Source organism: Chanos chanos, chromosome 8 (assembly GCF_902362185.1).
Source record: "Chanos chanos chromosome 8, fChaCha1.1, whole genome shotgun sequence".
Taxonomy (NCBI): domain Eukaryota; kingdom Metazoa; phylum Chordata; class Actinopteri; order Gonorynchiformes; family Chanidae; genus Chanos; species Chanos chanos.
The window spans coordinates 28,690,022-28,713,395 of NC_044502.1; the positions used below are offsets into that span (position 1 = coordinate 28,690,022).

The 23,374-nt window shown below is 39.7% G+C and overlaps 1 protein-coding gene across 1 annotated transcript in view; it reads right to left on the bottom strand.

The window, feature by feature from the left end:
* The window catches only part of nrxn2a (neurexin 2a), a 219,570-nt gene that overhangs the window by 136,309 nt on the left and 59,887 nt on the right, over positions 1–23,374 (bottom strand). The window contains exons 7-12 of the mRNA XM_030781149.1: positions 15,823–16,124; positions 9,654–9,815; positions 7,609–8,047; positions 5,173–5,565; positions 4,035–4,238; positions 2,315–2,341 (exon numbers count right to left, since the gene is read on the bottom strand). Coding sequence (XP_030637009.1) covers positions 2,315–2,341; positions 4,035–4,238; positions 5,173–5,565; positions 7,609–8,047; positions 9,654–9,815; positions 15,823–16,124 — 1,527 coding nt within the window. The remainder of the gene's footprint in view (positions 1–2,314; positions 2,342–4,034; positions 4,239–5,172; positions 5,566–7,608; positions 8,048–9,653; positions 9,816–15,822; positions 16,125–23,374) is intronic.

Sequence of the window (23,374 nt, forward strand, 5' to 3'; positions counted from 1 at the left end):
TCCAACAGAAGGTTGTGTTCAGGGTCATTGTGTCTCTGGGAGAGCTTCCCTCAATAAGTAATTACCACTTTTGGTCAAAACTGTCCCCATGTCTCCTATTATCCTGAAAACAAAGACAGCTGGGCTATCTTTGGTTAAATAAAAAGAAAAAAAAGAAAGATAGAAAGAAAGAAAAGACAAAAACTCTGCGATATTCCGTCTACTACTTAGTCTAAGTAAACAAACTAAGCCCGGGTAAATGCTGATCTTAAACTATGACAGCAAAAATTTGCAAGGTAGCCACAGTTCAGAGGGCATACTGCTTTCTATTAAAAAATGCCAACATCACTTTTGTAAATCACTGTTCCTGGTTTGAATGTGTGTAAATGTAGTACTTTTGGGACTGAAACTCATTGCAAATGCAGAACATGATGATGAGGACAAAACGCAGACCTCTGGCAGATGGCAGAGAGCTCTAATTGAGTATCGTTTAGCTTGACCATCAGTCGTCTCTGTTTGTTTAAAAGTCAAATTACCATTAGGCTTTCATTAAAACTTCAGTGAGTCTAAATCTGTCCCACCAAAGACAGCAAAAGACAGATACTTTACGGCAAATTCAGGAATTAGCAGTATTTCCTCTGAATTTCTCCAGTATTTCCTAATCAATGTGTACATGTCTGAAAACTCAGACATGTATATGTTGTCTAAAATCCATTTCAGTTCATTTTATTCGTGTAGAACTGTATCCTCCTGCAACACACTTTAAAACACACATGATGCACAGAGATATACAGTGCCAAAAGAATGACTGACATGTTTTCTAAATTTAGAGGAAAGACTAGTTTTCAGTTGCCATAGCAGCTCCAGAATTACAAAAGAACCTGCATTATGACACAGGTTCCATTTTCGAATTCGGATTTAGATCATGAATCTCTAGTCTTTGTTCAGAGATGCTGAGAAGTACTGTTACAGTGCAAAAGCACAGTATGTTTTCAGAGGTGACCTCTGAGTGGCAGACACACTGAGTGGTCTTTGCTGCCATCTGGTGGGGGACAAGTGTATGTCTTCACAGAGTCATGTGACCTGTGCTGCAGAGGGCTGTCACAAATAACAGGCCACCGCGTTTCAACATCCCCTCCTTTCTTTATGGAAAAAAAAGAACAAACAAACACACACACACACACACACACACAAAACTGATAAGATTTCCGTGACTGTCTATCTCTCATTCGATCTAACACACTCTTTAGTTCAATCACACAGACTGTTAGGCTTTGAACAACAAATAACATTTCATTCTGATATTCTGGTAAATGTCACCTCACAGCTCACCAGTCACTGTAAAAATGCTTTGTGTACGTTCATGTAAATTCACTGATTTCACCTGCTCACATCCCCATCACTTAAACCAGGGTTAACCTTCAGTCAAAGGGGCTGTGGAAATGTATAGATGCTCCTCATTGTTGGACAAGTAGCTGTCATTACACGAAAAGAGATTAACTGTTAAACTCAAAAACGTCAGATAAGAGTCAAGCTAAGGAGAGAGCGGATTACAGTACATTGCAGCAACAATGGTTGCTTCTTCTTCAAAGATTTGCACCATTAGCCACACACCCATGCAGAGTACACACACACACACACACACACACACACACACACACACACACACACAGCCTACTTACCTTAGAAATGATGAGGTTCTTATCAAGAGCTCAGTGTATCACAGTTTTGCAAATTCATGCAATGAACACTGACTGTATCGCAGTTATACAAAGAGACAGTTTCAATTTGCAGTAAACAATACATTTATCATATCTAATTTAACCACTTTCCTAGTGCTGAAATGCTGACTACAGTCTATGGGAAAGCAGTTTTATATTAGACAGAGAATTTGTCTCCTTTCTGAAGGAATTCATTGGATTATTAGACAACTGAGAGTTTGGTAAAATCTGCGGAACATTGGCTACTAAGAATAGAGTCTGCTCAGATACTGCTATTCTTGATCTCAAACACTGCAGCGAATTGGTATTAAGCAGAACAAAGGAGATTGAGGACAGAAAGGGAGAGAGAGAGAGAGAGAGAGAGAGAGAGAGAGAGAGAGAGAGAGAGTAAACCAGACTAGGTCAACAGCAAATAGAGGTCTGTGATCAGGAAAAGAAAGCATAAGCATAAGAGTAGCATAGCAGACGTTAAAAAGAGCCAAAGAGAGAAAGAGGCAGATTGAGAGAGGGAGAGAGAGAAAAAAAGAGACAGAGCAAATATGAGAGAAGAGGGGAAAAAGTAGCTTCAGGATTTCTTCATACCATTATTCAAGGTAATAAAATAAATCACTTACTAAGATTACAGTCTATCCCGATACAATCTGGTGGGAGAGAGAATGAGATGGTGTGAGAAAAAAAACCCAAAACCAAAACAAAACAAAACAAAAAACAAAACAAAACAAAAAATATTTTCAAAAAATTTACATCCTTCAAGGTACATTCTGCAGACATCCAAACATTGAGGTCATGGGGCTCACAATCCGGGGACAAACTCAGAGTCAAAACTGCTTTTCCCACACAGCGTCCTACCCACAAGCCCAGTCACAACCAGAACCAGAACAGCGCCAAGCAATCTTCCCTGTACGCCCTGCCTCCCACTCACTGAGACCAGCCAAACTTTCAAGAATGAGCGTGATCTCCTAAAACTAGATGCTCATTTAATTTCAATTCATACTTAATGTCCATGAGAACTGCTTGTTTTGTTGATTTGCATAGGCACTACATGTGTACTTGCGTTACATGCCTTACATTACAATTGTGTGATATAGGTAATGGCAGATATTATATGGCTGTGCAGAAGTTTAGACTAGACTCATAAATGGAGATGTTACTTAAATACACAGTTGTACAGACACCTTATGACATCATAGCGAACTGTTGGCTGGACTGCAAACTGCAATGAGCATCAGGGAGGGCAGGGATTAGTAAGTCATGACTTCTGCCACCAGTTTAATTGGTGACACGCGTACATTGATAAAGATTACACCATACTGTGCAGCTCCTTTAGGAGAGCTCTAAAGCAACAGAGCAACAGATTGGCTTGCTGCTCTTCTGTTGTGCCTGGGACTGGCACGTGGGCAGTGCTATTTAACATTTGGGAAAAGAGCAGTCTGTACCATCAGCCAAACCAAGAGCTGTGAAAAATCACACAAGCTGACCTCATACAGGGCAACAGCACCATTTTGCTAGACCTAATCCACTATGGATTAGTACAAAACTACATAAACTAAAAAGACTACATTTCAACTCTTTGTAAATACATTTCATGTATTTTCTTTTTTAGACTTTAGGCCAAAGAGAGAGTGGATTTTTATCAGAGCAGGTGAGAATAGCTTTGGTTAAGCTGAGGTTTGCTCTCGAGTTGTCAACCGCTACAGAAGAGAGGCCAAGCAGACAACCAAGGACCAGTCTCATCCAGGCAGGGCTCAGAGTCCTGCAGAGTGGATCAGCCTCTATCGACTGGATTCTCACGTCGCATACACAAGACTTAACTGTACACACAGTGAAGAACCATTGTCAGGTTAAAGGCTCAGGCAATGAGAAGAAAGACAAGCCTTAAACCTACACACTGTTTCTCACTTGAATCCCACAGACATTCTTTGGGCTCTCTGAGACTCACTGAATCAGGCACCTTGTTGTGTTTGAGTTGCTGAACATCATAATGTTCTGATCACCTTCTAAAGTTATGTTAAGTGAACTGGTCTCTGGCTGTCTGTTCCCAGGGCTGCAGAGAAGCTGGCCATTGAAGGGTTGTTGAGGTTGGAAAGAGAGAGAGAGATGGGTGGGGGGCAAGGAGGAGGGGGGGGGGTAAGTGGTGAGGATAATAAACAGAGATGAGGCTGATATGAATTTTTCGAGCTGCCACTTTGGTGTCACGTCACTATCGTGACCTTTACAGTGACATTTTTTTTTTTTTGGGAGGGGGGTGGCATGGGGGTGCATTCCTCTCATAACACTCTCATCTGCCTAATTCAAAGAGGATGCTCTCGTAAGGTCAGAAAGGATGGAGGTTACCTAGGTTGACGGTGAGCTTAACCCTTCCTCCGTCCAGCTCCAAGCGCAGGGTGTCGGCAGACTCTTTCGAGGTGGTGGCCAGGAGCAGGCCATACGCCCGCTGGGACATGAAGCGTAATGCCACGTCCTCTGCTTCCGTGTGCATGGCAACGGGCATGAGAACCTTCAGGAACGTGCTGCCATCGTAACTCACCACCGTGGCCTCTGCTCCACCAAACAGACACATAACATTCAAATCGTGCTAAATATGTCACTGTCAAACAGTCTCAAAAATGTCCAGTGTACGCTACTCCTTTAGTACATACCGTTTCTGGACAGTCAATACCTAAGACACACACACACACACACACACACACAAACTAATAAGCTCATGTTCTAATAAATGAGCCCTAAGGGAAGTTTCAAACTCAACTGGAGAAATCTTAACAATGATGTGAATTGCTCACACTCTTTATTGCTTTTTTAATCGTATCTAGAAGAGAAGATGGAAAAGTAAATGACTGCTAAAGTTAACCTGTGATTAAAAAAAATAAACCCTGAAACTTTGACAACAATTAATTAACAGTAATGTCATTGTTTTTTGGGGTTTTTTTTGTTTTGTTTTTTTAAATATAGTATGTTATACATTGTTTATTCAACTGTAGTGAGGTTCTCCAAAAAGACAACAGAGGGCAGGAAAGAGTCATGCAGTATATTTTTATACCAAACAAAGGCTTTAGAAATTCTCTGCCAATTTAATATTCCACTGCTCTTCTGTTTGCACTGAACCCAGGGAACATAATGTTCAAAACTGTTTCCATAGCAGTGTATTCTAATATGTGTTAGCATTTTAATCACCCCCCATGGGGGGGCCATACTGTTGTTAGAAGCATAAAATTCTCGTCTACTTCGCATATATTTTTCCTCACAATGACCGGATATTTAGCTCTAGCACAGTTGCAAGTGCCACCACCACCAACAACACTGAAAACCACCTATGGGTATCCACTCTAGAGCTGCCCATCTATCTGTCGCTGACAGAGATCTATCTGAAAGTCTAATATTTGTCAGGACCAACACATGATGTCATAAGCAAACATCCCCATGCCTCCTTTATGTAGCTTGCCAACCCTCATCCCCCCCTGCCCCGACATCTCACCTGTTTCACAGTTGGTGCCCAGGTAGCCAGTGCCAGCACAGTCACACACATGGCGGTTCCATCCTTCACGGCACTGCCCGCTGTGGCCGCAGGGATGCGCATTGCAGTGTTTGTGGGTCTCGCGCGTGCAGAAGCCGCTGACGCCGATGGCCTCCTGCAGCTCGGCCAATCGCCGAAGGTCACGGCTTCGTCCATCCACGAAGAGGTCACGTACACAGCCTACGAAGCCAAGCCTCAAAGCTGCCGTCCACACCTCCGGAGGCAGCGGTAGGAGGGTCTCCTGCAGACCTTCCTCAGGCAGGCCACCCAAATACATGTCTCCATCCAGGTCAAGGACCTCACTGCCCTCATTGGTGGAGAACGGGGTGTTGCGGCTATTCACTGAAATGGAGCCTGAAGAAGAGTGATGGACCAACGAGAACTAAGTTAATTGTCATTAGCATCAGTCACAACCGTTAACATGCACTAACATTAACATTTATGGGTTATAATGGCAACCGTACAGATAGATGGTAACTGTCAACTGATCTCCAATAACTGCTACAATATTGTTTATACTATTAGCACTAAACTGATCACTGTCCTAACAAAGGTCTCAAAATCAAACATTCAAAATGAACAGGTGAGAGCTGAAAGGTAGCCATGAACGTTCGCCTTTTTGAACGTACGTTAAATAGGGGCTCTCTAGGACCTTGATCAGGTTAATCATGAGATTTTACACATTCCGCTGGCTTTGATAGCTGAGTTTCAGCATGCTTTCATCAGCAACCTCAGCTGACAACAGAGAGAGTATTTTAGGTCACACCACCCCAACCAGCCTGTGAGCAAGCCTTTCATGCCATGTCAACTCAGTCCACTGCCAGTCAAGATGCAGTAGGGCAATATAAGATGGGAAAAGTGTTTATATGAAATATGAATGTTCATATAATATGAAACATATGAATATTTCAGTTTGTCCCTGAACCTAAATTATGAAATCCACATGTATACATTTATGTACTCCACAAACACACACACACACAGACACACACACACACATATATATTACATCACAACATCTGTTAATATAAGACCAAACAAACCTTCGAATCAAAATTCAAAATGCCACTGTCAATAGCTTGACCTCCAGTTTAAAAAAATGATGTCAAAACTCAAAAATAATATGTATGATGATATGTAAACTGAAAAGCTTTTTATCCAGTAACTTGTGTTTCCACTCTTCCAAGTTCTAATGCAACTTGATTATAATTGTCGTGGATGACTGCCGTGGATGCTGAGCAGATCATCATTGTCAAAGAGTTTGACAAAAAGTATCTATTTATTTTAATTCCATTTTTAGTACGGTTGATTGCCCCCAAGAGGAATTAGCCTTTTCAAATGATGCAATTTTATGACAAGTGGCTCTAACGTGTAATCAATTTTTCATTTGCTATTTTAAAATAAAAATGGTCACTTGAATTCCTACATCTCTTCTCTATATTGGAAAAAGGAAATTATAAACCACTTCTGTCATCGTTACTCAAAATCACTTCTACTTTGTATTTAGACACAGTATGTGGGAAGCACAATACGGTTATTGTTGAGTGACTATTTCTGCTAATAGTTCATAACAGCATATTGATGCACTGCTTCTCTGCACTTCTCTTCTCTTTCTCCCTGTGCTACTGTGGGCTTATCCTGGGAGCCCACAAAGGGGCTAATACACATGAAATAAGCAAAGTGATTTTTTTTTTTAAATTATCAGATTCAAAAAACATGATATCAGTTTTCCAGAAGTTGAGGCTAAATATAAAAAAAGTGATATTAAATTTAACAAACATATTATCACACTTTAATAAAAAAATTATATTGGATTTCGTATTTTTTTGATAACACGAAAAACTGATTAAATGTTAAGGCTGCTTGTCATGTATTTGAATGTTTACAATTTGTGAACGCCATGCATCTGTCACACTTCCTGTTCAATTTTCAACCGTGTCTCGGCGCTCAGCCTCACCAGCCTGCTAAATGTCGGCTTAACCAGCTTATCATCTGATTATCACGTTTACCTGTTTCTGGATCGTTTACTGACTTGGACTCTGGTATAAATACCCCCATGTGTTCAGTTTGCGAAGTCTCTCATTCCCTGAGTAATAAGCCTGTTAATCAGTAGCCCATCTTTGGATCTCTCCTGTATCAACGCGGTCTGTTTATTCATTGCGATTTCAAGTCTTGCCTCAGATAGCCCTGTTTGCTATTCGTCAAACCCCAGCCTGTTGTACGATCTGATTTTGGGAATGAGTCTTAATGAACATTTGGCACATCCAACACACGTGCATCCAACCTCGCTGAGTGGAGGTTACAGCATGGACTTTATAGTGACCGATGAGGGACGTGTTTAATAGACTCCATGTTACATTCTGAAAAGGAAAACAGAGGCAATGTGCGGGTGCTAACCTTTGCGTCCCTCTCTCTGGAAATCCACGTGGCACCACTCCCCATCATTGACTTTCTTGGGACTGGCCTTAATTTTGATGCCCCCTGACCCCATGTCCATGAGCAGGTAGAGGAAGCCATCCAGCAGCTCCATGGCGAAGAAGTCGACGCGCAGCCGATGGTCCCGTTCCCGTTCGGCCGGCCCATGTGGGCGCCCGTGGCTGAAAATCAGGAGGCCGTTGGGCTCCGTGGTGCGGAAATCGAAGGACACCGTGCCTGTTTTTTTGGTATTCCACGGAGGTAGTGTGATATAGGCTGACGGTGTGTCGAAACTGACTGGATCCAAGGCTGCAACATCCTCACAGCGGAAGGTGAGGTCACCATAGAGAGTGACCTTGGGGTCATGGAGCTCTGCCAGACGGGAGAGCTCTAGTCGGAATTCATTGTTCTTGTACACCACCTTCCAAAGTCGGAGAAAAGAAGACAAAAGAGAACAGGCTTTAGCAAAACAAACCTAGGCAATAGGATTGTGTGCAAGTACTCCCCTACCCAGAGGCTGAGACAAATTGAAACTCAAGTGCGCCTGTGGGGCACAGTTCTCCACTAAATAAATACCCACAATTCTTTAAATAACCAACTCTCTGGGTAAACACAGCCAACCACCATCCCGAACTGAAGAAAGTAATGTTTTTTTTTCCCCCTGTTTGCTAATCAATGGTTGGTTCTGTTTATCATGGATCATTTTCTTGTTCTTTAAATTAAAAAAGGACCTATCCTCTGAACGTAATAATGTTAAAACAGAGGAAACTTTTGAGCAAAGCCCAGTGAATGTTCAGATTGCATTTGTATGAGGCTTCTCCAGACCAGATGGAGGAATGAGGATGACAACAGTCCCTAACGCTTTTCATTTTCACACTAGTCACGCTGCCTGGCTGACGGATGGTGACTGACACTTGGTTGCAGGGTGTGAACTTGAGTGTCTCTGAAAATACATCAGGTTGCTTTGTTTCGCATCGCACACTCCATGACAGAAAAATAAAAGAAAAGCTTGGAGAAAAAAAGAAAAAAACAAAAAAACAAAAAAGAAAAAGAAAAGAAAAAAAAAAGCCAAGGCTCCTCAAGGCGCCAGTGCCCTCAAGACAAAGCAGTTAATCCCTTCCATACCAACTGCTCTATTAATCACCAGTCCTGATGATCTAATTGAGAGGTACAACAAATACCCTCACGCATGGATGATGTTGACGACATCATCCATATTGATGTCATCAACATCTCCTTCTTCATGTCCTTGTCAATAGTGGGTTAGTGGAATACAGCTAAAAACAAAATACTTTTGAACTGATCAAGCCAGGCAACTTGTAACTCAAGACATAAGGCTGAAGAAACAAGCCTATGCCATATCCCTAAAAAGAGAACAAGACTTTTCTTGGAGGTTTCTCAGGGCGGGGATTGGTTGCTAATAGTGACTGTATAGCTCAGTGGATTGAAAGAATGGGGTGATTAATATACTGAAAGGAGACAGGGTGGTCAACAAGACAGAAACAGAGACGCAAGCTTAAGTAAACGGGGATCTATAGAGGAAATCGATGTTTAATTTGGCTGTCAGGACAGTGAAGCTGCAACTTTAACTGTGTAGACACGATATAAATTACAGACATGCTCCAGGAGAGAGTGACTGCAGAGAAACTAGTGAGAAAAGGGCAAAAGGAACGGAAGAATAGAATAGAAAGACAGGGTCTGGCCTAAATTTCCTGAGAACTACTCTGGGGTGCACTGACTGTTCCGTACAGACCGCAACACTTTCAAACTGTGGCCTATAAATGGATGTTAAACATAATGGATATTTTAATCCAACAAGTGATCTGTAAGACTACACACTTCTCATAACCCAGCTTTTTCATTATGAAAAACAGAGTCTGCTTGACTTTTTAAAACCACTCCTCCTGACTGCTCTCCCAGCGCATATTTCTACCCACTGACCCACTGAGTTTGACTGCCGCTCGTCAAAGAGGGGCACGCTGGGATGTTAAACATACATGTCTAGACAAGGCACAAGGCATACTCACATCTTTCAGACAGCCCATGAAGTTGTTGCTGACTGGGGAACCAGGCAAGTCAGCTGTGTTAGGGCTGCCTCCAATGTAGAAGAAGTCATCTGAGCCAAGCATTGTGTAGTCTTCCTGTGTGTAACCTGTGGTGGTCAGAAGCCCATCCACTGATATCGTAACCTGAGTGACGTGTGTGAAGGTGAGAGAGAGAGAGCGACAGAGAAAGATAAAGATGAACAACAAATCTGATTTACATTTTTATCTTAGCCTTGAGATCAGTGCTGTTTCCTTGGACCTGAACTTATGCATACTACTAGCTAATGTTTAAATATTTTGTTGTCGTTGTTGTTTTTTGTTCCATCCCTAACTAAAGGGCAATCCATTTTTATGTCTGAATTTGGTGCTTGGCTTTAAACTGTACAGACTCGATTTTACGTCAGGGAGAATTCAGAGAGAGTGATAAAAGAAAGAGACAGAGGAGGAAGAGCAGAGAAAGTGAGAGAGTTTGCATGAGAGTAAGATCATGGTTATGTATGTGTGCCGGTTAGTTAGCCAGCCCAGGGCTGTACTGCTTTTCACATGTGAAGGGTGTTTATGGAACAGAGGGACTAGGAGAGTAAGCCAGTAAACAGGCTGTGTTAAGGGGTGAGGTCATAGGTGAGTGTTAGTAATAAAAAGGGAGAGCCAGACACAAAAATGGTTGTTAGTAGAAGGTTGCATTTTGATGTTAGTTCTAGACTGTCCTACGAATTTGGCCTAGACTTGTGTGTAGACACTTTGGTTGTGTATTTGGTTTGCTTTATTATTTTTTCTTTTTAATCATAGGAACAACACAGTTAGGTGGACAAAGCCATGCATGATATTTATGACACAATAGGCAATACTTTCAGGACTGCAGCAGGTATAAACACAAACATAATACCGTATTTACCATCAGTTGGGACAATGGTTAACAAATTGACTGGAGGAGGCAATATTCCCTCTTCAAAACAAAATGAGCTCAGATATTGCTGAATGAAAGCTGGCAGAATTTTTTTTTTAAATCCCTGTTCTGCTGTTTTTCATGAACACAACTGCATGCTAAATTCAGAAACGTAATGCATAACAAAAAACTGAAAAACACCCAAAATCCTGTAGCCACAATAAACGGTTTTCCTTTTAACTGGGATTATGCTTTTATAGCACATAATAATAACAACAGATATTTTTGTTCATATGAGCAAACAAGTATACATTTCTGCATTCCATTAACAGCCGCAAGAGCACACATATACATGGCCAAATGGCAGTGCTTCAAGAATATATTAAACCTATGGATTCATAACCTGTATACCGGTGCAAATGTAAATTTGCTTGGCAGAAAACTGCCTCGATTCCGCCGAGCATTTCAATTATTTATAGATAAAATAATGTGTTTGCCCTAGAATCTTGAGATAACATTCACCTTAACTGGTAACATGGACAAATAATGTACTACATATATCTGGTCCATACCTGTGTCTACGGAACTTTGTGAGTAGAATAATGATGCAATTTAATTTGCTTCGTGAGCAATTGTCCGTGTGAAAGTGAATCTCAGTAAACATAGTTCTGTAAAATAGTTCAGTTTTCAATGCATAATAAGCCTCGAGTCCAGTAACCAACGTTTTGGCGCGGAAATGTGAGGTTATGCCCCTACTAAGCACGATGCCCTTTTGCAGGTATTTCTTATATTTGTAATGTATAGTTAGGTCCTGAAAATGGTGCCCAGAGTGTGTTCTAATGATCCATGAAGGTGAACATCAAAAAAGCAAGAGATGGACTGGAGTATTCAAAAGCAGAGGAAGAGGATATCTACATCCATGGCAACAAAACAAATAACAACAAATAAGGCCAATGTCTTAAGCATGCATCAACAACCATTTAAGCAGTATCGAGGAAGGTAATGATGCCTGCAGCACACACGTAATTAGTGTGATATATGCATACACACACACACACACGCTCTCACACGCACACACACCATGTCCATGTCAGCACACTTACGCTGCACAGATGTCAGGACTGCAAGGTGGAATACCATGCAACAGAGTGCAAAAAAAAGGAATTTTAAGAGACAAAGAAATCAAATAACACAAAAGAAATTACAAATAAATAAAGAAAGAAAGTAATAAATAAACAGAAACAATCCTAAGCAATGGATTTTGAGGAAGAAAGAGAAATGAGGGGGAGGCTCTGCTTTTTATTTCTTTCTTTTTTGTTTTCTCTTTCTCTCTCTCTCTCTCTCTCTCTGTCTTTTGGCGGCTATGAGGAGCAATTAGCTATCTGAAAACTTCCCGCTTCGATTTAATTTTTCCCTTTTCATTTCCTCATAATATATGTGCAGAAACACAAATATGACCCTGCGCATAGGATTTTTCATCATTTTCAGGCTAATCTTGCAAGTGGCTGTATGGATCAAGCATATTTCAACATTTTATGTACCACTGAGACAGTCTAACCTTTTCTCCTGTCTGTCCTGCAGTCCTTCACTTATTTAGCCACATTTTCCTCTATTCCCCTTACATAAGGGGAAATGCAAGGTTTTCATCAGCACAACAAAAACATGGGTGTCAGCAGCCATAATTTGACCTTGCATGGTGCACTATAAAAATGCTTCAGGCCCATATCAGACTATTCGACAAAATCCGACAGATTCACAATTTAGTCAAAAAATGGCCATAGGTTTTACAATATGGGTCAGAGTTAAAGAAATACACAGTATAAGACTGGAAACCCCTTTTTTTTAATAACTACTTAGTGTTGCAGGGCAGATGTGGTTATTACATCTTCCTTAAGAAGGTAAGTAGTGAGTCGCCTCTGAGGCACATTAAAGTAACGTGTACCCAAATATATCTTTATGTATTCTGCAAATAGGCCTATGGTTCCAAGGCTCATCTGCCTCATGTACTTAACTTACTCCCCATCGATTCAGAAAATGAATAGAAAATGAAAGCACCACCTTCACCATCCTTTCTTCTTCTTCCTAAATCATTTTTTGGATATAATGCATACATGTGAAAATGGTGAGGGCCGTTTTCCATCTACATGTTAAAAAAACAACAAAAAAATAAAGAATATGTAAATATTTCAAAACCAAAATTAACTCAATGCATGGAGCACAGTGTATGATTTGGGAATAATATCTGAGATGGACTTTGTGAAATTACAAATTAGTTTCAGTTTATGAACAATGATTTTATGAGAACAAAGGGGCATTCTCTGTTATTTCCCATTGGCTGACACTAGGAAGAGAGCTATTGAGGATTATTTCTGCATTGTTCACATCTCTACTGAACCAAATTCAATTTAAATGGAACATTCTGGAAATTTAAGTAGCAGAAACTCCTTTAATTAAAGATATCTATGATATGCCTGCAGAAAGCATTAACTTGCAGTTTGAATACAAGAGTTGTCTAACAAATAATGTCAGTAATGAATTTACACAAGTACTAATGTAACATATCTCCTGAATTTCAGGTGTTCAGTGAAATTACTTTTAGGAGGTAAAAATACAACAACAACAAAAAAAAAACCTGTAACACCATTTACCGCTGATTAACACAACTGTTTGCTAATGCAGGGAAGGTGTTGCCATCTGCTGGAGACACCTGTAATGGTTCTCTACTGCAATTACAGCATATCATCACAAAATATTTCATATTCGGTAATGTCATTTGAATTCCTAGTGTCTGCCATGGTAACCAGTGAGCACTGAGTTTTTGCTTTTATACCGCCGAAAGCATTTCAGGCCCTCTGTTATGATTTCAACTAGATATGAAAGACAACTGAAAAAAACCCCAGAATGAACAAAAAAATGAAAAGCTAATGAAAAGCTACTCTATGTTGTCATGTTTTCTGAGTGAAGAAAGACGTTGTCTATACTATATAAAGTAAGAGAAATTATAGTTGTGGTTGTGGAAAATGATAAGAAAATGAAAACGTTTGCACGGCACCTTAGAACCGATGCCAACTTTGTCTTTAGTTACTTCTGCACAATAAAAGCAAAAAATGGAGGAGAGGTATAAAAGAAAGGGCCAAACCAAACTAGACAATTAGAATGTGATATCTACCATATAATGCAGTTTGTTTACCATAGTGTGTCCAATGCCTGCGTGCTTCAAAAAACAAAAACAAAACAAAACAAAAAATAAAAATAAAAAAGGAGGGAGAGTAAAATGACATACCACACACTTATCTAAAAATCAGTGCTACAAGATAAAAAAAAAAAAAAGACAAACACAATCTTGGCTGTCCAGTAATACTCAGAGAGATACGTGTGTGAAAAAAGAATATTGTATTCAGAAAAAAAAAAAAACGGACAGAAAAAAAGGATCAAGTTAAGAATAGACAGACAAACTTATCACAGATTAGTAATAGTCAGACTCTCTAACAGAATCAATAAATATAAATTATTTTTTCAAACAGAATAAATTTAAGACACATTCCTTTTTTTTCTTTTCTTTTTTTTTAAACAAACTACTGTTTTGTCTGAAACATGTACAGTATCACAGAGCACAAAGATGGTTCACATTCAGTCGGGGAGTAATGCTTAAGAAGACAAGATGAGAAAAAGCTAAACAATGATGTGTCCAAAGATTCAGAAGCTTATTGTTAGTAAGAGAGAGAGCGTTAGTAAGTCTTTTTTTTTCCCCACATAAAATGGCTGAGGGAGGGAATGCTCGAGAGAGAGAAGCAAATGAAAGCAGCACCAAAGAAGGGCATAATGTTAGCAAGTGTCATCTTTAATAATTATATAAAAAATACTGGACAAAATAATAATAAAAACATTAGAGCAGCTATGTAAAGCCTTAGTCAGCTGTTTATTCGTATCAGAGCGGTATACGTGACTGACAAGTAACAGGACTATGTCAACAACCAAAGTGTTATTCAGCATGTAAAAAGAAAAAAAAGAGAAAAAAAAAATCAATTATTCATGAATGGATGCCCAAAATATTCCAGTCCGGAAAGCAACTTGAGCTAAAGGTTATGGTAATCAAATCAAAAGAGAAATCAGCCCAGGCAGATGAGGGGTATAAAATTAGCATCTTTCCGCTTGGCTGTGCAAAATACTCTATGATATGAAAATGCTACTGAGATTAAAGCTTTATCCAATTTATTCATCAGTGTATTGCTACACAAGATATTGGAAAATAAATATTTGTCAATGGAACAATTTAATCTTTTGGGGGTTTTTTTCCAAAGTATTTTTAAATGACAAAGTAAATGTTCTCCCTCTTCAGCAGATGAAGGGTTCACTGGATGCAAATCATTTGCAAGCGTAATTGGAACATATTTATTTGATTATTCAGAAGCAATCACTGGGACAAAACATTTGCCATGAAGTCTGAACGCAGATAAAGCCTATACTTAATCAAGACCTAACAACCCCCACTTCAGTCTTCAGCTTACCAGCCCTCCCTCCCTCTAAATAGAGACACGCCCAGGAAAACACAGATACACATTCACACACAAGCATAGATCTCCAATACTGCATCTAACATTTGTGATAAGTTTTTGATTGAGTCACATTGCTTTTACAACGTCACAGGAAGGAACGGCCCAGGAAAAGAACGATAGTCTCAACAACTGAGACGTTTTTATTTCCTAAATATACTGGTGAAATAAATAGTCTATGGCACCTCTTAATAGTGCATTTAAAGTCAAACGAGCTTGTCTGCTTTGGGCAATCCTCTTTACAAATCACCTCATTTAGCCTCCTGGGTGTAAGACTATCAGGTGGACAACATCCGAACAATGGTTCTCACCTCCCTACCTCTGCCTTCTACTTTAGCACCTGTTAGGCCATCTGATTCCAATTAAAGCCCAGCATCAGCACTTCATCACTGCTACACACACCACACAGAACCCACAAAGCATCTACGACAGCAGCTACAACAGTGATGGTTCTATAGCTCAGGACTTTGTTGTGGTTGTGTGGGCATCTATGCATTATCAGAGATTTCAGCTAAAACCTAATCAACAATGTCCTTCACAGGTACCCTGTTGAAATTCCATACATATTACTATGGACTTCGCAGACTTCGTATATTTAGCATATCATATATTTAGTTGTAAAACTGTTCATCAGATGAAAATTTATGTTTATTTGAATGAAAAGCAGAGAATCACAACGTTAGCATGAGGCGACGTGAAAACGGAACGTTACCTGACGCAGGTTTCGTGCCACCCGGACTTCGTGCCAGGCGTTGTCGTTGAACTTGCCATTGGAGGGCTCTACGAGGGCCTCGAAGGCACCTGAGCCCAGATTAATCACCAGCCACACAGCTCCGCTCTTCAGGGACAGGTTGACGTAGTCGGCTGACTTGCCTGTGTGAAGCAGTAGGCCGTTACGCTGTAGCGTACGGAAGGCCAGAGTGATTTCATCCGTACTGCTCTGGATGGGAGTCTGAGACAGGTCATAGCTGAAAAACTCATTCCCTTTGAATGTGGCAACAGATTCTATGTGTCCTTCAGTGAGACAAAGAGAGGGAGAGAGAGGAAGAGAGAGAGAGAGAAAGTTGAGCAGATGGTGACTAAGCGCTGGTGTTTTTTTGTACATATCTTTCACTCAAGTGTAGAGCAAAAAGCTTAATATACCTGGTATAGAATTTTCTCATAAAAACACAGTGCTGTGTTTCCTGGTCTGTTACTACAAGCCTCGCTCTCCTCAGTATCTGGAATTTAAAACCAGCTCTAACACGTCTGATTCAACTCCCCTGATTCAACTGATCATCAAGCTTGTAACTCAATCAAGTGTGCTTGTACTGACCTACATTAAAATGGTGAGTGTAACGACTCCAAAAGTGAGAGGGATTGCGAAACTACCAGACAGGGAGAAGGGATAACATTACACTGATATTGTGGACTCATAATGAATGCAAATGGCAAACATGAATGTGCAATGCACAAATGAATAGCCAATACTAAGGCCTCAGGTGACATCTTCATTTACCCAGAGAAAGTCAGTCAATGCAAAACAATACAGTACAAGATGAACTTTACTGATAAAATGGTATGATGGTTCAGTGAAGCATAGACAGAGCATCAATAAACAGTATTTGACAGCAGCGTAAAGCTTTTATAGACCACTGCATTATCAGACATAATGCAGTGACACACTGGCCTTCTGTAATATGATGCAACATGGTAATACAAAACACATCTGCATTAAACAGTCATTTATGAATACTTTATGTGACTGCAGTGTAGTCTTGGCACATGTTTAAGTTGGGTAATGCAAATATGTGTCACTGACAAATCTCTTCCAGCAACAATTCACTGAGATAATCATTTTTGTCATTTGTATTTGGAAGAGAATTTTGCTGTCTTAATAAATTAAACACACACAGTATACCTAATTATCGAGTGTCAAATACAGACCATAATAAAGAGGCTTAAATAATCTGGTCCCAAAAAAAAAAAAATCTGAATATTAAAGCAAATCTGGAACCACAACATTAAGATGTGATTAAAAATTGGACTTGTGTTAATTTTTCAGGGAGAACAGCTCATAATCTAGTCCTCAGGAAAATTTCAAAACAAAGACTCTTGTGAAGGCAAATGAGACATTTTTGAAACTGGTGCATAGAGGGAGGCAGGAGGAAAAAAATTAATTTTAATGTAAACAGAGTATTCTTCTTGCTTTTCATCTGTATCTCCTGGGATATTATTGAGTAGACATGTTTAATGGAACTAATAAAAAAAAGAAAAAAGAAAATGACACATTCCACATATTCCGTGCAACTAAGGACTGGTGTGATTTTTTTCGCCCTTGAAAATATACAGGGTGTGGTGTCTAAAAGTAGATGGAAATATTCCATCTCAGGTTGGTCTAGTGAAGCGTGACATTAATTTGAAGACTTGTGTTATTTCATCAAGCAAGAGGACCCAGATCATCGGGTAGAAAATAAATGATTGGGCATGAATCAGCCAGCTGCTCGTCTCCACCGTGGAGGTGTCCTTGTAAACTTATGAAGCCAGATTCTCTTATCTCCTTGTGGTATTTGCTTCAGTGGAGAATAAACAGGTCCTGCCAGTCACACAACATGGCAATCTCCTCTGAGTCCTGGAGAGGGAAAACCTTTTGAAATGACACAGACAAGTCCCCCTGCTGTGCCCAAACGTGGCTAAAAGATTTTTCCTTTCCCAGTTTCACACATGTACAGCTTATGACAGAGAGGGTGTGCATCTGAATATGAATGAGTGAGTGAGTGAGTGAGTGAATGAATGAATGAATGAACAGATGAAAGGATGGGTGGACCAAGAAAAGGCTTTTAAACTGCTTTACAAAGATCTTTTCAAAACAATCAAACATGTAAAATAACCAGCTGGTTGATAAATTAACATACTGTTGAAGGTTAATTAAAAATGTAATTAACAAATGTACTAAATATACCATGACCATGCTGCAGGTGACTGCACTGGGTGTCTGTTACACAGATACAATAGTGAACTTTGTATCTGTGCTACATGTGATCAGGCATTAGAAGTCATGGTTCACTGAAACGCTACATTTGAGGTACAACATCCCACCATCCCCGTTGTTTCATATGTATTCTCTGAGACCTGTCATCAGTGGATACTACGGGCCGAATGACTGCAGCAAACAGTTCTCATAAACTGGAAATGTTAAAACAATCCATTCAAATCACAAAATTTTTTCACAGATCACTTAACAACTGGAAAAAAATGAGGAATGCCCGCACGTTTGGCATGACTTGGTGAATGTTAATATCTTAGGAATGCCATAAACGGGGCCTAAACCCTGACATCCAACCGAGAAAGTCCAACATCAAAAGATATAATCAGATCAAACAAGCTTTTTCCCTCTGAGTTCTACTCAGCACTGACAAGATGCACTTGTGAGGGAAGTGCTTCGCTGCGAAGTCCGCTTTATTTACTTCAGATCCTGAGCACTTACAAACCTTTTTTCTTCTTTGTGATGACAGGACTAGAGCAGTCAGCACTATGGCCATCAAAATCAGCGTACACCGTGCAAGTAAACAAGTATATCAACCTGTCATAGTTATCTCAACATTCGTAACTCTGGCATGAAAAAAAAACAAGACCTTAAATAAGAGGGGGATGTAAAATGGAGAAAGAAAATACGGAAATGAGAGGAGAGCCAGAAAGAAGAAACAGAAAGGAAAGTGAGAAACAAGGAAGGAAAGAAACAAAGCTAAAACAATGCACTGAGATAGAAGCGGAGAAAAGCTTGCTGAGACTCCTATTTACAAAGCTTAAATGCTTCAGTGTAAAACAGCACTTCCCTCAGGTTGCCTGTTCAAAGAAAAATTCAAAAAGATAAATCCAAGATCAATTCGAAGATAAATTGAATATGCTCGCAAATTCATACAGCACGCTATGGGACTGCGAAGGAAAAACAGACAAAAATGAAAAGGAAAACTATTTGCTGAAAAAAATAGAATGCAAATGACAGAAAACTTCAAATAAATAAATAAAATGGGAAGATACAAAAGGTATGCTTGGTGGTGGGTGGTGATGGCAATCCATATTTAATCTCGAGAGACTTATCATCCGTGCAGGCTCTCCGAGGGACACGCCACCTTTCTTTCTCTCTCTCTTTTCTCACATCAGAAATGTTCCCTCATGCCAGCTGAGCCCAGTATGCTGATCCAACGATACAAATAGTCTAATTAAAGCAACAATCTCCCAAACAGCAACACAAAGAATTTTCAAAGACAACAGCAAAGAATGAGATACTGGGATTCACCTGTGACTACAGATTTAATGGTTGAGGGGGGAAAAAAGTCTGGCATGAGGCTTTTATCAGTTTTTAGCTTATGAAAATTTGCTAAAGTGGTGGATTGCTGGCTTCTCTGAGAGAGAGAGAGAGAGAGAGAGAGAGAGAGAGAGAGATGGGGGTGAGAGAGGGAGACAGAGAGCGAGAGAGAGAGACAGAGAGAAAGAGAGAGAGAAATATCAACAGCTGATTAAATTCACAGCCAGCGGGGGAATCCATTTGCTTTGCAGATTAAACACACAGGCTCATAGCCCATAAGGAGAGAGAAGGACGCAATTAGAGAGATAGTCAAAGTAAGGCCCAACACTAGGAAGAAGAAGCAATCACTTCTTCCATGGTGAGAAGTCACCAGAGCCACACTGACAGTGCCGACAGTATATGTCTGATACAAAATCAGTAAGAACCCCAAAGTTATAACTACACCTGCTACTTACAATGCGTGTGCTGCAAGGTTAATGAAGTGTTGATGGAATTCTTTATTGATCCCAAGGTGTAAATTGGTCTTGTCACCAACTACTAAAACAAAGACATTAACACATGGATTATACCTCGATTTATGGAGACAGAGGAACAGATAACCATTGCTCCGATTCCAGGCTATAAGCCATGCCTGTATAAACAGGCATAGTAAATACACTATGAAATATACTGCAAACCTACAGACATAAAAAATGAAGAAGACAAAAAAAAATGCTGAAAAACACAAACAATAATTTGTCAGCTTTGTACAATGAAATTCACTTTTTAACGATAAAGAATGAAATGCTGCTCCATGCTGTGATTCATTATGATCTGGAAAGGGAATCTGCTCTCAGAGCTAAACCTCCAGAGTTTGATGTAGTATGAGGGGCAGTGCTAAGCCTTAGCTCCAGATGAAATGCATATAGACTTAATTGATTTGAGAGAGGAAATGGAGTGGAAAAGAATTAGAGGGGCTAATGGGAAACCTCTTCCTGAGGAAGATGAGAACAGACCGAAGGCCTAATGCTTCATCTCAGCAGCTTTCAGCAAAGACGCTGTGACAGTTAAGGCCACCAAACACTACCCACACCCACAGGCTCCCAACATCAGGCTGCTGATATCATCAACACCAGGGCTAGCTTAAGAGAATGACATCATTCCTGAAACCAACTGATCAAGATAAGGGAAGGGGAAAAAAAAAAAAAAACAACTGAAGAAATTGAAGGAACAATTCCAATTCTTGTGGCTCTCTCAGTATCTGTGACTGAATTTGCAACACCAACCTATAAAATATTAAATTCTACTAAAGTGGTTTCATAAGAGCTTGACTGAATTAAACCCTCAACTGTTTATTTGAAGGGGAAGTTCACGTTTCTTGACATTTGGGTCCATTTTCACAATTGCCTCCATGCAATTACATTGTCAGCATGATTTTTATGATGCGTCAGTTTTAGCGGCCCAGTATTTACCAGCCTTTTTTTTTTTTTTGGTATACATTTTAACACTCCCTAAGTTTATCAGTGTCTAACTCTTCTGAGCTGACTGATCTACCTATTCAATCTTAAAGATCGGTAGTAAAAGATTTCCTGTGGAAATGAATGAAAAGAACACACACAATTGCATGCCACCCTGAAGCCATAAGGAGAATCATATGTCCTTGTTTGTTTGTTATCATTTTTTGACATTTCACAAATCATTTATTGAAAAATCACTGCTCACACAGCCGTTAAAGGCGCAGAAAATAAGCACACTTTGGGATCCATTGGACGTTATTATGGAAGAATCATGTTTTTCTAGTGAAAATGTCTGATTGAACTGTTTGAAGTATGGACAATCACTCAAGTAAGGGTCCTGAAGTCAAAAATGTCAAAATGCCACCTTAAAATAGCAAAGAAATACATGTTTAATCCACAAAGCGTCCATTATGTCATAGTGAATGCACACCAAATTTGCACTAATCACCTAAATCTCTCCCTGTCCAAATCAAGCTCTAAATCCAAAAGTAATCAATTAAGAGGCTCATCACTGACACTCTAATTATCTAAAAACTTCTTTAAGGAACATTTCCAATGAAATTCTTTTGACCTGATCTAAATTTAGATGTCAGTATTCGAGAAATCCACAGTCAGCAACCTAGATTACCATATATCAATATTCAAACAATGCACTGTGTATGTAAACATTTGTTAGTGTACTGTTTAAGTGATTATATTCCTCATATTGTTTCACACAAACCCTGTAGGTGTAATTCATGGTTCAATGGCCTCTTTCAACAAAGCCTGAAAACATGGTGCTAAAAAACCCTCTAAGCCATTTGTCTTCCGCTGTATTGCTCTGTATAGACTTGCAAATAGGTTATCTCTCGATCTCGATCTCTCGAGTCTCCCTGGCAAAAGATAATCTTTGTTACAGGCCATAGTCTTTGCATAAATAAAAGTTAATGGGAAAAAGCCAAGGAATGACACTTTGCACAGAGGCAATCTGAGTGTAAAACAAACTAGCGCTGCTGCAGCAGCAACACATATTGTGATCATCCACAATGACCTTGGCATCCTTCTGCATTTAACCAACCAGGATGGCTATTCGAGAAATGTCATCTACACAAATCCCAAGCTGGTATCAAAGAGGTTACCTCTCCATAAGAGGTGCGGATTTTATATTTGAGGGAAAAGACTTTTAGGAATTTAACCCCTTCTTTAAAGTCAGCTCCATTCACAAAGTCAAAACTTGCTTTTTCAAACAAACCCCCCCCCAAGAAAAGACCTTGAGAAAACACAAACACCTGGAAGCAGGTTCTATTTTCTCCACAGGTTAAAACAACACACTTTCAAAACCTGACAAGCCAGCTTGATTGTACTATTACCAACTCGTCACCAGTGACAGAATTGGAACCCAGTGAATTCAATATCATTACGTTATAAACAATGGTGTACAAGGATTTGGCCTTGGCCCTACATTTGGCCTTGCTTTCGCTGTGTTTTCTTACGCATCACAATCAGAGTGAGAACCAGTGGCTAAGTGGTCACTTTCCCACTCCGTTCACATTTGTCAGGCCTGGCTGTAGCTGTGTTGTCTTTGGTCCCTAAAGTGCCAAATCCTGACTGACAGCACCATTCTGAGAAAACAAATCTTTTTTTAACTTCCAGCTAACTTAAGGCTGAATGGAATTTTAGATGATGGTGGCCAAGAGATGGAAAATGAGAGTATTAAAAAGAGAAAAGTGTAATGTTCCTAGAGATAGATAGAATATGGAATGTGTTCTGTCACCTAAAGGGAACTGCTGTTTGGTAATTGAAGATATTTCTCCCCCACCTCTGCTCCTTCTCAAATGTTTTCAAATATTTGTGCTTTGTAAAATGAACAGCAGAGCGAATTAATGAAGAATGTATGATATACAGCACATGTACCACATTCACACGTTGTTATGAGAACAAAGCATTTCAACTAAAAACGGAGTTATATTTGAAACTTAAAGGTGAAAGTTCACCCTCACTGACACATGGGACCCATTTAAAAGAACTGCCTCTTTGTAATTAAATTGTCAAACAGGGTCTAAAATGCGCTGTGTTATTTAAGAAGACCCATAGTTAGGGATACAAGCAGTACTGTCGCTGGAGCCCTAGTATTTGTGTTCCAATAACAGTGAGCAGTAAATACGAAAAAAGGCCTTAACAACGAATAAAAAAAAAAAAAAAAAGATTAGTTAAGTTTCTGTGATTGCACACACACACTGTGAACAGTGAGCAGTAAATACGAAAAAAAGGCCTTTACAACGAAGAAAAAAAGAAAAGATCTAATGTTGGTCTCCGGACCCAGCCCTTCCAGCCCTTCTCTGGGTTTACATATGGCAATGTTTCACACATCTCAAACTTTTATACATCAGTCTCTGCATCACCTAAAGTTATGGGGTCTGTGTCCTACATTTCAACTGCACATTGTTTTCATTGTTAAGCAGTATGTCTTTACCCAGTTTAGCACTGAGATCTCTGGGGCC